The 17,125-nt window shown below is 38.8% G+C and overlaps 1 protein-coding gene across 1 annotated transcript in view; it reads right to left on the bottom strand.

Moving 5' to 3' along the window:
* SNTG1 (syntrophin gamma 1) overlaps positions 1–13,467 on the bottom strand; it is a 384,071-nt gene extending 370,604 nt beyond the window's left edge. The window contains exon 1 of the mRNA XM_032296050.1: positions 13,147–13,467. Coding sequence (XP_032151941.1) covers positions 13,147–13,173 — 27 coding nt within the window. The 5' untranslated portion in view covers positions 13,174–13,467. The remainder of the gene's footprint in view (positions 1–13,146) is intronic.
* Between the last annotated feature and the right edge of the window lie 3,658 nt (positions 13,468–17,125).

The following is a 17,125-nucleotide window of genomic DNA, read 5'->3' as shown; positions in this document are numbered from 1 at the left end:
TCCACAGTCGCCAGCGCGGCTGTTTCGGCCAGCGCCGCTGCTCTGCCCCGCGCGGCTGCTTTGTCGGCGCCCCGGAGCCGCGGTTCTCCGTACAAAGTACACCGGTCCGGGGGCCCTTTTGGCTGGCGATTGGAGCCACGGGAAGTCGCCCATACACTGGTTCAAAAAGGGGACTGAGCAGAGAACCAGGACAGTAGATTCCAGGGCAGAAAAAAAAAAAAAAAAAGCGCCACAAACCTCAGTGCCGCTGTTTAAGCCAGCGCAGTGAGTGGCCGCAGGGGAAAACAAACAGACCCCGGCGCCTCTTCAACAGGCGACTGGAACTCCAACTTAAAAAAGGCTCTGAGGCAGGGAGCCAGGCGATCAGGCTCGGCTGGCCCCACCCCCACAAAAGAACAGCAACCAGAAACTCTGGATTGAGAGTTTCACAGCAAGCGCAGCTGAACCCGGGACGGTCTAGCTCTGTGGGGAAGGGGCGTCCGCCATTACCGAGGCAGCCCGCCGTTGCTGAGGCAGCCCGCCCTTGCTGAGGCAGCCCCCCGTTGCCGAGGCAGCCCGCCGTTGCCAAGGCAACCCGCCACAGCAGAGACTCCGCCCCAACAGAGGCGGGCCACCATCGCCAAAGCAGTTCTAACTACACCCATATAATCAGGACTGCAGGAAAGTTCACTCGGCAGCGGGGCGGAGCCCACAGCAGCTCAGCAAAGCTGCCATAGGCCGACAGTGACTAGGCGGCCTCCTTGCTGGGCTGCGCAGGTCTGAAGGAAAAAAAAAAGAAGGCGGCAGCATAACAGAAACTCATAAATAAAGCCCTAAATCCCTGGGACAGAGCACCTGGGAACAAAAAGCAGTTTATGAGTTCAGCTGCAGCAGACCTAAAAGTACCTGCCCAGCAGCTCTGAATGAACAACAACAGAGCTCACAACTCACCACTTGAGCTCCTATAAAGAAAAGACCGTCTCCTCAAGCAGCTCCCTGAACCCTATATATCCAAAAAGACACCTCATAGAGGAGAGATCAGATTGACACTAGGCGGGTATCCTTCTGGGACAAAGATAGCAGAAGAAGAAAACTGGTAACAACCCTTGCTGTTCAACAGCTGCTGCAGGTGAACCCCAGGCAAGCAGGGCCTGGAGTGAACCTCAGCAGACCTACAGCAGAGGGGCCAGACTGTCAGAAGGAAAACCAAGAAACAGAAATAACCTCATCATCAACAAACAGAACGTCAATCTGAAAGATTTGAGACCCAATCTGAAAGCCAGCAACTACAAAGTCCACAGGTGGATAAATCCTTAAGGATGGGAAGAAACCGGCGCAAAAAGGATGAAAACACCCGAAACCAGAACACCTCTCCTCCTAAAAGGGATCACAACTCCTCACCAGCAAGGGAACAAGGTTGGATGGAGAACGAGTGTGATGAAATGACAGAATCAGAATTCAGAAGGTGGGTAGTAAGAAACTTCTGTGAACTTAAAGAACATGTTCTAACCAAATGCAAAGAAACTAAGAACCTTGAAAAAAGATTTGATGAAATGCTAACAAGAATGGACAAAATAGAAAGGAATATAAGTGAATTGATGGAGCTGAAAAATGCAACACAAGAACTTCGTGAAGCATGCACAAGTATCAACAGCCGAATTGACCAAGCAGAAGAAAGGATATCAGAGGTTGAAGATCAACTCAATGAAATAAAACGGGAAGGCAAGACTGGAGAAAAAAGGGTAAAAAGGAATGAACAAAGTCTCCAAGAAATGTGGGACTATGTGAAAAGACCTAATCTATGTTTGATAGGCGTACCCGAATGCGACGAAGAGAATGAATCCAAGCTGGAAAATTCTCTTCAGGATATTATCCAGGAAAACTTCCCCAACCTAGCAAGGCAGGCAAACATTCAAGTCCAGGAAATACAGAGAACACCACAAAGATATTCGTCAAGAAGAGCAACCCCAAGGCACATAATCATCAGATTCACCAGGGTCCAAATGAAGGAGAAAATACTAAGGGCAGCCAGAGAGATAGGTCAGGTTACCCATAAAGGGAAGCCCATCAGACTCACAGCAGATCTCTCAGCAGAAACCCTACAAGCCAGAAGAGAATGGGGGCCAATATTCAACATCCTTAAAGAAAAGAACTTTCAACCCAGAATCTCCTATCCAGCCAAACTAAGCTTCATAAGTGAAGGAAAAATAAAATCCTTTGGGAACATGCAAGTACTCAGAGATTTCGTCACCACCAGGCCAGCTCTACAAGAGCTCCTGAAAGAGGCTCTACACATATAAAGGAACAAGTACCAGCTCAACTAAAGGGCAAAACAGCCAGCTAGCACAGCAATGGCAGTATCAAATTCACACATAACAATATTAACCCTAAATGTAAATGGACTAAATGCCCCAATCAAAAGACACAGACTGGCAAATTGGATAAAAAGCCAAAACCCATTGGTGTGCTGTATCCAGGAAACCCATCTCACATGCAAGGATACACAAAGGCTCAAAATAAAGGGATGGAGGAAGATTTACCAAGCAAATGGAGAGCAAAAAAAAGCAGGAGTTGCAATTCTCATCTCTGATAAATTAGACTTTAAAGCAACAAAGATCATAAGAGACAAAGAGGGACATTACATAATGGTAAAAGGATCAATGCAACAAGAAGAGCTAACAATCCTAAATATATATGCACCCAATACAGGAGCACCCAGATACATAAGGCAAGTTCTTAATGACTTACAAAGAGACTTAGACTCCCACACAATAATAGTGGGAGACTTTAACACCCCATTGTCAACATTAGACAGATCAACCAGACAGAAAATTAACAAGGATATCCAGGACTTGAACTCAGACCTGGACCAAGCAAACCTAATAGACATTTACAGAACTCTCCACCCCAAATCCACAGAATATACATTCTTCTCAGCACCACATCACACCTACTCTAAAATTGACCACATAATTGGGAGTAAATCACTCCTCAGCAAATGCAAAAGAACAGAAATCGTAACAAACAGTCTCTCAGACCACAGTGCAATCAAGTTAGAACTCAGAATTCAAAAACTAACTCAGAACCGCACAGCTTCATGGAAACTGAACAACTTGCTCTTGAATGTTGACTGGATAAACAATGAAATGAAGGCAGAAATAAAGATGTTCTTCGAAACCAACGAGAATGAAGACACAACATACCAGAATCTCTGGGACACATTTAAAGCAGTCTCTAGAGGAAAATATATAGCAATAAGTGCCCACATGAGAAACAAGGAGAGATCAAAAATTGACACCCTATCGTCAAAACTGAAAGAGCTAGAGGAGCAAGATCAAAAAAACTCAAAGTCTAGCAGAAGACAAGAAATAGCTAAGATCAGAGCAGAACTGAAGGAGATAGAGACACAAAAAACCCTTCAAAAAATCAATAAATCCAGGAGCTGGTTTTTTGAAAAGATCAACAAAATAGACAGACAACTAGCCAGATTAATAAAAAAGAAAAGAGAGAATAACCAAATAGATGCAATAAAAAACGATAAAGGGGATATCACCACAGATTCCACAGAAATTCAAACCATCATCAGAGATTATTACAAACAACTCTATGCACACAAACTAATAAACCTGGAAGAAATGGATAAATTCCTGGACACTTGCCTACTGCCAAGCCTAAACCAGGAAGAAGCCGAAACCCTGAACAGACCCATAACAAGGTCTGAAGTTGAGGCAGCAATTAAGAGCTTACCACCCAAAAAAAGCCCAGGTCCAGATGGGTTCACAGCTGAATTCTACCAGACATACAAAGAGGAGCTGGTACCATTTCTTCTGAAACTATTCCAAACAATACAAAAAGAGGGAATTCTTCCCAAATCATTTTATGAGACCAACATCATCCTGATTCCAAAACCCGGCAGAGACTCAACAAGAAAAGAAAACTTCAGGCCAATATCCATGATGAACATAGATGCAAAAATCTTCAATAAAATACTGACAAGCCGATTGCAACAGCACATCAAAAAGCTTATCCACCATGATCAAGTAGGCTTCATCCCGGGGATGCAAGGCTGGTTCAACATACGCAAGTCTATAAACGTAATTCACCACATAAACAGAACCAAAGACAAAAACCACATGATTATCTCAATTGATGCAGAGAAGGCCTTTGACAAAATTCAACAGCCCTTTATGCTAAAAACACTCAATAAGCTAGGAATCAATGGAAAGTATCTCAAAATAATAAAAGCTATTTATGACAAACCAACAGCCAGTATAATACTGAATGGGCAAAAACTGGAAGCATTCCCCTTGAAATGTGGCACCAGACAAGGATGCCCGCTCTCACCACTGCTATTCAATATAGTATTAGAAGTTCTAGCCAGAGCAATCAGGCAAGAAAAAGAAATAAAGGGCATTCAAATAGGAAAGGAGGAAGTCAAATTGTCTCTATTTGCAGACGACATGATTGTATATCTAGAGGACCCCATCGTCTCAGCCCCAAACCTCCTGAAACTGATAAGCAAGTTCAGCAAAGTCTCAGGATACAAAATCAATGTGCAAAAATCACATGCATTCCTATACACCAGTAACAGACTTAAAGAGAGCCAAATCAAGAACAAACTTCCATTCACAATTGCCACAAAGAGAATAAAATACCTAGGAATACAACTAACAAGGAATGTAAAGGACCTCTTCAAGGAGAACTACAAGCCACTGCTCAACGAAATAAGAGAGGACACAAACAGATGGAGAAACATCCCATGTTCATGGTTAGGAAGAATCAATATCGTGAAAATGGCCATACTGCCCAAAGTAATTTACAGATTCAATGCTATCCCCATCAAGCTACCAATGACCTTCTTTGCAGAACTGGAAAAAACCACCTTAAACTTCATATGGAACCAAAAGAGAGCCCGCATAGCCAAGTCAATTCTAAGCAAAAAGAACAAAGTGGGGGGCATCACACTACCAGACTTCAAACTATACTACAAGGCTACAGTAATCAAAACAGCATGGTACTGGTACCAAAACAGAGATATAGACCAATGGAACATAACAGAGGTCTCGGAGGCAACACAACCTTTCTACAACCATCTGATCTTTGACAAACCAGACAAAAACAAGCAATGGGGAAAGGATTCCCTGTTCAATAAATGGTGTTGGGAAAGCTGGCTAGCCATGTGCAGAAAGCAGAAACTGGACCCCTTCCTGACACCTTACACTAAAATTAACTCCAGATGGATTAAAGACTTAAACATAAGACCTAACACCATAAAAACCCTAGAAGAAAATCTAGGCAAAACCATTTAGGACATAGGTGTAGGGAAGGACTTCATGACCAAAACACCAAAAGCATTGACAACAAAAGCCAAAATAGACAAATGGGACCTAATCAAACTCCACAGCTTCTGCACAGCAAAAGAAACAATCATTAGAGTGAATCGGCAACCAACAGATTGGGAAAAAATTTTTGCAGTTTACCCATCTGACAAAGGGCTGATATCCAAAATTTACAAAGGACTAAAGCAGATTTACAAGAAAAAAACTAACAAGCCCATTCAAAAGTGGGCAAAGGGTATGAACAGACACTTCTCAAAAGAAGACATACGTGAGGCCAACAAACATATGAAAAAATGCTCATCATCACTGGTCATCAGAGAAATGCAAATCAAAACTACACTGAGATACCATCTCATGCCGGTTAGAATGGCGATCATTAAAAAATCTGGAGACAACAGATGCTGGAGAGGATGTGGAGAAATAGGAACACTTTTGCACTGTTGGTGGGAGTGTAAATTGGTTCAACCATTGTGGAAGACAGTGTGGCGATTCCTCAAGGACCTAGAAATAGAAATTCCATTTGACCCAGCAATCCCATTACTGGGTATATATCCAAAGGATTACAAATCTTTCTACTATAAGGACACATGTACACGAATGTTCATTGCAGCACTGTTTACAATAGCAAAGACCTGGAACCAACCCAAATGCCCATCGACGATAGACTGGATAGGGAAAATGTGGCACATATACACCATGGAATATTATGCAGCCATAAAAAACGATGAGTTTGGGTCCTTTGTGGGGACATGGATGAACCTGGAAACCATCATTCTCAGCAAACTGACAGAGGAGCAGAAGATCAAACACCGCATGTTCTCACTCATAGGCGGGTGTTGAACGATGAGAGCACATGGACACAGGGAGGGGAGCACTACACACTGGGGTCAGTTGGGGGGAAATAGGGGAGGGATGGTGGGGGGTGGGAAGCTGGGGAGAGATAGCAAGGGGAGAAATGCCAGATGTAGGTGATGGGGAGGAAGGCAGCAAATCACACTGCCACGTGTGTTCCTATGCAACAATTTTGCATGTTCTTCACATGTACCCCAAAACCTAAAATGCAATAAAATAAATAAATGGGGAAAAAAAAAAAAGTACACATCTGAATAAAACACAGCATGTCATCTGATGTGGGAGCAACATGGGGAGGGAAATTGAATATTCTTGAGGGAAGGCGGTCTATGGAGAATAGGAAATGTGTGGTTTGCCTTGAAAAAATAAATTGAGGAAACCATAGAGAAGCAAATGTAATTTTAATCAAGAGGGAACACATAAGTAAAGATACGGAAGTGTGAAAATGCATGCCATGTGATAATGCAGGAAAAGAAAGGCGCTCTCGCCGCTGAGCCTGTGTGGTCCAGCAGGGGGCGCTGCCGGACAGATGTCTGCAGAGGACCAGATGTAAGGGTGACGCCTTGATAAATGGAGATTACCTATGGACATCATAGATAAATGGAGCAAGGAGATAATATGTTCACTGTTGTGTGTTCTACATATATTTCTTGTGGCAGAGTAGACGATGGAGAAGAAATGGGAAAGTTAAAATGCCATGCTACTAAGAGACTGTCTGACAGTTATTGTTGACAGAAACAGACACTGAGTCAGGAAGCTGGGGACCGGTATACAGGCGCATTCAAGTCAGAGCTTTTCTGGGAGGTGCAAGAAGATGGATAAACTCCATTTCAGGGCACTGTCTTGATTAGAATCATCATTGTTGGACTAAATGCCTCACTCATGAAATGTGGTCATATATTTCATTTATTTGTTCTTTAGTAATATCTTTTATGTACTGCTTACTGTGTGACAAGCAATATTAATTTGTTTTTCTCCCTTAGCAAAACTTAATGCAACTACCTGCCTTTACAGATTAGACAAGTGCAGAGGGACCTGAAAGAAACAAAGGCTAGGATTCAACCCAGGCAGCTAGGCTCTTCACCACTGGCCCTGCTTTCCCCTCATACCAGATTATTTAAGAATGCCATGCCCAGTTGTCCTGTATACAATGACATGGCTATTGGCATTTTTCACTGGAGAATATTATGGTTATCCAGAATCTCCTAATGGGATATGGATAATTTTGAAAAGAACAACATCATCTTGAATGAGCTATTCTTCGTGTATTGAAGGAATTACCAGCAAAGAGAAAAAAAAATGAGTAAGAGACTACTCTGGAACTTACAGATGATCTTCCCCAAAGACATGCTACTAAGAGGCTGTCTGATATAGGAAGAAACTTGATATCCACGCCTTCCTGGAGTGTTTTAAGAGCTAAAATTGGGAGACTAAACCATGGGAACAGCTGCTGTTTGACGCAGCAAACGTAAAACAGCTCCACCTCAAAAGTCTTTACAGATCTGTGGACCCAAATTGTTTAGATATGGAAAATGATCTACATAATTATTGGTCTCAAATTTTAATATAAACTGAAGACATGCACTCATCTTCCTTCTTTTTATTAACATAACATTGTTTGTCTCCAAAGTTGGTTGACTTTGCATACCATTGCACATAAATAACGGATTGTGGGTAGATTACAATCTATCCATCTGACAAAGGGCTAATATCCAGAATCTACAAAGAACTTAAATAAATTTACAAGAAAATAACCCATCAAAAATTGGGTGAAGGATATGAACAGACACATTTCAAAAGAAGACATTTATGCAACCAACAAACATATGAAAAAAATGCTCATAGTCACTGATTATTAGAGAGATGCAAATCAAAACCACATTGAGATACCATCTGACACCAGTTAGAATGGTAATCATTAAAATATCTGGAGATAACAGAAGCTGGAGAGGATGTGGAGAATTAGGAACACTTTGACACTGTTTTTGGCAGTGCAAATTAGTTCAACCATTGTGGAAGACAATGTGGGGATTCCTCAAGGATCTAGAAATAGAAATACCATTTGACCCAGCAATCCCATTGCTGGGTATATACCCAAAGTATTATAGATCATTCTGTTATAAAGACACATGCACACATATGTTCATTGCCACACTGTTTACAATAGCAAAGACTTAGAACCAACCCAAATGCCCATCGATGATGACTGGATAAAGAAAATGTGGCACATAAGCACCAGGGAATACTATGCAGCCAAAAGAAATGATGAGTTCACGTCCTTTGCAGGGACATGGATGAAGCTGGAAACCATCAGTCTCAGCAAACTGACAGAACAGAAAAACAAACACCGCCTATTCTCACTCATAAGTGAGTGTTGAACAATGAGAACACATGGACATAGGGAGGGGAGCATCACACACTTGGGCCTGTTGGAGTGTGGCAGAGCTAGAGAAGTTATAGCGGGGGTGAGGGATTAGAGAGGAGAAATACCTGTTGTAGATGATGGGGGGATGGAGGCAGCAAACCACCATGGCATGTGTATACCTATGTAACAACCCTGCACGATCTGCACATATACCTCAGAACTTAAAGTATAATAAAATAAATAAATAAAGGAATGTGTGTAATATAGATACTGTTTGAATTTATTTTGTACTTTATAAAATATACATAAACATAATTTTAAAGGAATGAATTATTTAAAAATTATATATCAAAAGTGTTCTTCTCTGTCTGATGGATGATTCTACGTGGTACCTGGATTTTATAAAATCCACATTGGAGACTATTTGATTAAAGGAATTATTAAAAACCAATATTTCTTAATTGCCAAAAGGCAACACATTTAAATTACGAATTAGCTATGCTTTCTGCAAATCAAGAAAATATTTATGAATTTGTATGGGTTTACTCTTTAAATAAATCCCACATTTAACTTATCTCACATTTAAACTTATTAAGAATTTGTACTTTCTTAAACACAGGACTTAGGTTAGATCTTTATAAAAGCAGAATATTATTCATTTTCTACTTAAAAGTTCAGGTCCTTTTAATTTATGTTCTAGTCTTTCAAAGAGTACAAAATGTATTTTCATGAAACATTAAAATCTATGTTCTTTTAATTTTGAAATATACTCACAATATCAGATGTAAGAAACAAGAAACTACAAAAAAGTAGGCAGAAACCATAATGAGAACTGCAAATTTGCTTGCAAGTATCTGCAGTATTTCCATGTTTCAAGTGCCAAATAGAATTTAATTTGTTTTGTAAACCTGTAGTGTGAAGTAACGTGATTTCTTACACTGTACTGCATTGCAGCACTAGTACGCTAAATGTTCTTTTAGGCGAAGTGCTTCAAATTGCATCTTATCGTTTATATTCTCATTCCTGGATTACTTTTAATCATGGCCTTTTCCTTAACTAAATTCTAGCCATTGTTCATGTTGTAGCACCAGACTCCCTTCTCTTTGAAGCCTTCTGAGATCACTTTTTTCAAAGGTGAGTCCTCAGTTTCCTGAACACATGGATTCCATTAAGTAAATATTCACCCCCAAAATTACTCATTATTGTCTTTTGGTATCACATATGGGGACTTCAGCAATATTTAGCTTTATATCACATGAGTGATTTAATTTCCTCTTGTATATTGTTATCTCAAGAACAGGCTGTCACTCTTTTCGTTACTAAGAATTACTAATTTACAAGAACTAGTATAATCTCCTCATAGTAAGATTTCCTTCACTACTTGTTGATTGAATCAAAGTCATAGATATTTCAGCACGTGAAAGACTAAATGGCATCAGATGTGTATGAATTATTAAATTATTAAATATATGTAATAAAGAAATATGAATGTTTATAATCAACACAAAGAAATGGGTCATATATTAAGGAATGTAGATGTGAAATTGAAATATGAGAAAAAGCTAAACTGTCTCTGCTGTTAAAACATATCATCAAAATAAAACTGTGTGTTCAAATAAGCCAGTATTATTTCTTCAGTCTATTAATTATGTCTAGCTGTATAAATACTTTTCCTTCCAAATTACGTATTTTGTAATCTCCACTATCATTTTTGCTTCTTCCTAGACTTCTAAATCCCAATTCCTTAAAATCATTGCAAAATTTTTTTAAGAGCAGATATTTCTTAAACAATGAACAAAGCCTTAAAAAGGATCTGTATTAGATACTTAAGGCACTTTCAAGTGGAAATTATCTAGACATGCTTCTTCTATTACTTTATAAAGAAGAGACTTCCTGACATCCACATGGTAATGGGAATAGTCTACCTTGATCTGTCTGATGGCCATAGATATCAGGCTTTCATCTTTATTCCTTAGCAGCAGTCAAGAGAATACAAGTTTTCTTTAACAAGCCTTTTGTAAGCAGATAGAAAGGGTCTCCAGAGACTATAGGCATTTAAGCAACTTGCGTGACCAGTGTGTGTGTGTGTGTCTGTGTGTGTGTGTGTGTGTGTGTGTGTGTGTTTATTGTACTTTAAGTTCTGGGGTACATGTGCAGATCTTGTAGGACCAGTGTGTTTTACGACCCCCTGCCTTGCAGCCTTTTTCCCAAACTCTCTGCGGAAAGCAGTGACCTAGTCAGTTGGAATCAGCAACTGACAGACCCGGGCAACTTACAGATGAATTGCTACGGGCTTTCATCATTACCATGCTAAAGTCTCCACTCTGGGAGGAGCTCCAGCTTCAAAACGTGCAGCCTGTGTGCTGGCGTAATCACATCCTGAGTCTGAGCAACTGAAGCCCCACCTCTGCATGAAATCCTGCACGCTCTGCCTGCTCCATTGCCCCAGAGAACCCTCCTGTCACCTTCTCTCTGGGAGACACTGCTTCAAAGAATACCACAGGTGCTGTCCTTCCTTGCACCAAGTAATAAAACTATTGATCAAAACCTGCATTCTCCTGGAGAGTCATTTGGTACTTGTCAGATAAATAAACCCTGTCTTTTTTGGGGGGGTAAGTAACAATTTGACTATATCATTTCCAGCAATGCAGTATCTTATTATGTAAAATGAGATTTAAACTTAGAATCAGGAGTTCCAAATTACGTGATGGCTCTATTTTTAAGTAACTACTTGGTACTTCACAAAACCTGTCAACTTCCTCTAAGGCAAAGTGACAGTTAGGCTAAATGACTTTAATTGTTTTTGTCCTCTTAAGTGTTCTCAGATGGTAAATTTCAGGTGAGCTCTTTAACTTCGGTTTATCTCCAGAGCAATTTGATCATCTTCAGAGCACCTTAGAGTTCTGTGTTCCTGCCAGAACTGAGGAACACACATGGATACCGTGGCCCAGTATTTTGAGACATTTTTACTCCCTACTAGAGACAGAGTCTAAAATAGTATAGATTCTGAACAGGCTACTTACAAGAGAACAAAAAGCTACTACCTAAAAAGTCAGGGTAAGAAGATCACAGTATTATCATTATAAATGAATCTTCTGAATCTTAACAGATTTGAGAAATATCCCAAATCAATACATCAAAACAATTTTGTTTACAGAAAGGTCTTGTAAATTCCAGCCTCTGAAATCCAAAATAAATCATTTGTTAAAATAGTATTTGGCCACAGTCCAGTCTCTCTCATATGAATCTCGTGTGTCCCATATGTATCTCATTCATACAAATATCCACTCGGTTTCAATGAGTGCCTTACTACCCAAGACATAAGGTTACATATTAAATAGAAGACTTACTACATTTAAAATTAAGTATGCAATTAAAACCAGAAATGATACAATTAAACTTTTAAATACAAAGCTTCTAGATCATTAATTCAATTTTTTAAAATGTATGAACCAATAAGTGCTAAGTTAAAAAGATGAATAATGTATACACTCTGATCTGATAGTATTCAGTATAGCACATGAGAAAGATTTGTAAACAAAAAACTGCATTGTAATTTGACAAGTGTTAGCATAGAAATATGTTTAAAATGTTATGCTTGAAGTATTAAGAGTAGAAACATAAGAACAGAAATATAAAAGCAATTTATTAGTTTTCTGAAAAACCTTATATTTACATCCTGAACTTTGTGTCAACTGTGGCAAATATTTTTAAATAGATACGTTTGCAATTGCTTTAGAAGAAAATAAGGAGTTACTTTCCACAAATTCATGCGAGAATTGTAAACACATGACATTTCACTAAAAAGCAGTCTTCACAAGGTTAAGAACTGAAGTTTTCCTCTGGTTTGATTTTAACACTACCAGAGGTAATCCAGTTATGGCTGGTTTTTGTTGGGTTATTTATATACAACAAAAAATGATTTAAAGCTTTTAAGCAAATGTAAAACATTTTTAAAATGCATGTATTAGCAATTTGCCTGAAGAATAAAAAAACAATGCTTTGAATGTCACGTATTTAGTTAAGAAAGAAACATAATGTTTCTCCCTAAGATGGAAAGGTTATATTCCCTGGGGGCCCACGTCCATGCACTGTTGAACTGCACACTTGAACACTCTTTAACATCCTTGAAAGAGTAATGTGTCACTTTAACTCATGCTGAAATATGATGACAGCTCTACAGAGAATCTAAATTGCTGTGTATTAATACTTAAATCATATTGAATTACTTAAATAATATCAGAATCATAAAATCATAGAATTGTAGGGCTCAAAGGAAGCTTAGATGTCTTCTAATTTATTGCCATTTATATGAAAAGAATTCTTTCCCATACTTCCACTATCTGAAAAGTGCAGAGCTGATGGAGAGGAGCATCTCAATTATATTCAATATGCTCCAGTCTTCCTAAAGAAAGAGTTAAAGTCTGAGGCTTTCCATGCCGTTAGATTTTCTATCTTTGCAGAAGGAGAACACAACCTGGAAAGAAAAAAGCCCAGCCCGCACTCCCCATCTTCCACCAAAAGTAGAGTTTCCCCTATGTAAATTGGAGCCAAGTTTTCCTGCTTATATTCTGTTTTCCCTGTTTGAAAAGTAGAAAGCTCTGTACTCACCTCCTCACAGGCGGTTCTGAAATCCATGTGCTATGGAACCGCAAAGGATGTCGTCTGAAAAGACACAGAAATGGTAAGCCATTAGGCACAGCACGGCGTGTAAGAAAGAACACTAATATAGTGTAGGAAATCATGAAGTGGAACTCGTGGAAAATTGTGTTGACAATCACCTGGAAGGAACAAGGATATACTGAAGAGAGGGAAATGGAGAGATGACAAAAAGTCTTAATCCCCAGGCTTTTGGAAGTATAAACACCTGCCATTGTTCGGCGTGATGAAGAGTGTGCATTTCCAGGCACCTCTGCACCCCGTCAGCAGGTGTTCAGACTCCACATACCATCAGATCAACGTCTCCTCGCAGGCGAGAGCTCATTCCCAACATGTATTGTGAAACCTGAGTTTGCAACTGGAAAAGAAACTTCAAAAAGAGTAATTAAAGGTTGTCTTTAATATGGTTATCTCATAAAAAAAGGTTGACTAATCTTTCTCTTTTTAATTAAAAAGCTACATGCATGAATAATTCTCTCTGGAACTTAAAATTTTATTCACAACAATATGATGTAAGGAAGCAAGCTATTTGTCAGAGTGAATAATATTAAGAATAATCAATGTATGAAATAGCTAAAACAGATTTCCTTGTGTTCACTATAATACCTAAACGATGAATGTAGATATAAATACACTTAAATGGTTTTTGTGAAATTATTCTGGAGTGTTGTGTTTTCAATACTTGATACACCTAACAAAACCAATGTTTGGCACAGAAAGTTGACACCAAGACACTTATAAAACAAAGCAATGCAGAGCCAAAATATAATGGCTAAGTAAAAGAGACTTCAAAGTAAAATAAATGATTGTTTCCAAAACAGAAGACTCTATACTGCTCAAAATTACTCCACCTCTCAGCCTTTGGAAGAGTGAACTATAGCATCCTTCTTTGACAATTCTTTTTAATTATATAAGATTGATGAATGTTTGATCAGGTTAAGTGCAATAAAACAGAGTAGGAGTTATCACCATGCTGTCACTGAACTGATGGATTATTACTATTGACTTTGAAAGAACAGAGATTAGCCATCAACAGTAGTAACCAAACACATGGTATAATCTATTAAGTATTTCCCCTAGGTAAATCTTGTGAATTGTGGGTCTCATTACTATTAAAGGATTTTTTATTACTATCTTAATTATGCTTCAAAATTGCTCTTAAAGATTTCATTTGAAGAAACTGTAAATATCTTCTTGTCTCTAACTCTCATGCAAAATTATTCTTTTACTACAAAAGAAGAAAACTTTTGACATGTATTGATTATATAAAAACAGGAGATGTCTGGAATTAATTTCTTGCTACTAAAAGCCAACCAGGGAAATAGACGTGACAATATTGAACCATCTAAACATAAACTCATATTTGTTTTATATGCTGAATTTAATTTTAATGCATACATTTAAAATTTTTAATTATTTCATAATATGGAACATTTGAGTGTGTCCTGTATCTATATCTTCTACCATTTTTAGCATATTTTCCTTTTTTAAAATTCTAATCTTTTTATTAAAACATTAGTTAATAATACCAGTTGTTTGTTGAGAAAAATAATTAATATATAATCACGGAGAATTCCTACATACTGTTAGATAAAATTCATAGGAGGTAACTGATTTGGATTGAGTTCCTACCTTAGGTTCTAACAGACTAAATCAAAATGAAGTTACTCATGCTAAAGCTTCACATCACCAAACTGAAAGCAAGTTGTTTATTTGACTTTCCAAAACATTGGGAGAGGGAATCATAGCCAAATATCCAAACAGGCCAATTTTAACTGGCATTAAAAGAAGTCCCCTCTGCTTTAACCCTAAAAGGAAAGTAACTTTGAAAGGACTAATATATGTTTTGGCTTTTATCCTGCTTTCTTCAACCCTTTTCTGCATATAAATCCCATCTCCACGCTCAGTTGATCAGAAGCCCTTGTCTAAATGTTTAAAGGAGATGCTTCCCTAACTCATGAATAACAACAAAAGCCAATCCAATTATTTAGCTACATTTGTTGTGATTTTCTCTTATGACAGTTCTCCACTTACATTTTTCTCTACTGTAACCGTCTTCTATTAGTATGTCACACTGATTACAATTACTGAAACGTTATCGATACATTATTACTATCTAAAGTGTAAACAGCATCCTAGTTCTTCCTAGTGTCTGCTTTCAGTTCTGGGATTGCTTCCAACGCACCTCATTACATTTAGTCCTCCTGTCTCCCCAGGCTCCTCTCCTCTTGGCTGTGACTGTTTCTCAGACTTTGGTTTTTTGAAAAGACCTTGGCACTGTTGAGGCATGCTGGTCAGGAATTTATAAGATACTCTTCCATTGAGATTATGCTGATGTTCGTTTTAATCATTATAGTGTGGTTATGGGTTTTGGGGGAAAGATCTCAGAAGTAAAGCGTCCTTTTCATTCCATTCAATCAAGGATACCTGCACACAATCTGACTTAACACCCTGAATGCTTGCTGACCTTATCATCCGCTGACACTGTGTTTGTCAGCTTTTTCTATTGCAAAGTTCCTTTTTTCTCTTCTCTCCACACGGTACTGGCTGGAGAGAGGTTATTATGAGTAGCTCACACCTAAGGAATTGGAGGCTATGCTTCCCGTTCCTGAGGCTGCCCTATCTATATAAATTATTTGAGATTACTCTGCACAAGGAGACACATCTGTTCTCTACCATTTATTGATCGAGCCAATCATTTTCTTTAGACCCTGTCTTCTGACAGAGCAAAGAAATATCTGTGTGTATACTAACCTGTGTTAGCATGCACATATCCACAGACATTTCCATATAGACCATCTTCATCTTTATCAAGGTAAACAAGAGTTATTAGTGATGCTCCACCTCTAATACCAATGACAGGTGCTAGTCTTCTTTGTTTGCTTATCTGTAAATTTCTACTGTACGAGATTGATGAATGCTTGTTTAGGTAAGTGTAGTAGAATAGGATGAGAGGTGTTACCATGTTGTTGCTGATAGATTATTACTACTTGCTGTGAAAGGAAATAGATTGGTCGTTTTCAGTAGAAAGTGAACATGTCATACAATTGCTCAAGTATTTCCACTGGATAAGTCTCCAACAATGAGAAATCTAGTTTCCAATAATCAACCATTCATGTGCTCAGTTGTGCAATCCCAGTGTACATATACAACCATAAGAAATGCTAATCCATTTTTGGGAGTGTAAATTAGTTCAACCATTGTGGAAGGCAGTGTGGTGATTCCTCAAGGATCTAGAAATAGAAATACCATTTGACCCAGCAATCCCATTACTGGGTATATACTCAAAGGATTATACATCATTCCATTATAAAGACACATGCATATGTCTGTTCATTGCTGCACTGTTTACAATAGCAAAGTCTTAGAACCAACCCAAATTCCCATCAATGATAGAGTGGATAAATAATATGTGGCACATATTCACCATGGAATATTCTGCAGCCATAAAAAAGGATGAGGTCATGTCCTTTGCAGGGACATGGATGAAGCTGGAAACCATCAGTCTCAGCAAACTGACACAAGAACAGAAAAACCAAACACCACATGTTCTCACTCATAAGTGGGTATTGAACAATGAGAACACATGGACACAGGGAGGGGAACAACACACACTGGGGTCTGTTGGGGGTTGGGGGAACTAGGGGAGGAATAGCAGGGGGTGGGGGATTGGGGAGGGATAACATTAGGAGACATACCTAATGGAGATGATGGGGGATGTGGGCAGTAAACCACCATGGCATGTGTATACCTATGTAACAGTCCTGCACGATCTGCACATGTACTCCAGAACTTAAAGTATATATAAAAAGAAAGAAATGCTAACCCACAGGCCTGTGAGAGACAACTTTATTAATTAGAGCATAGTTTACCTTACCTTTCATTATATAGTCTGTGCTTATTATCAAAATTACTTACATCTATCCCAGCG

The sequence above is a fragment of the Sapajus apella genome, unplaced genomic scaffold (genome assembly GCF_009761245.1).
Source record: "Sapajus apella isolate SASKATOON/1434 unplaced genomic scaffold, GSC_monkey_1.0 scaffold35, whole genome shotgun sequence".
Taxonomy (NCBI): domain Eukaryota; kingdom Metazoa; phylum Chordata; class Mammalia; order Primates; family Cebidae; genus Sapajus; species Sapajus apella.
This window is presented reverse-complemented; position numbering and strand designations above follow the sequence as displayed.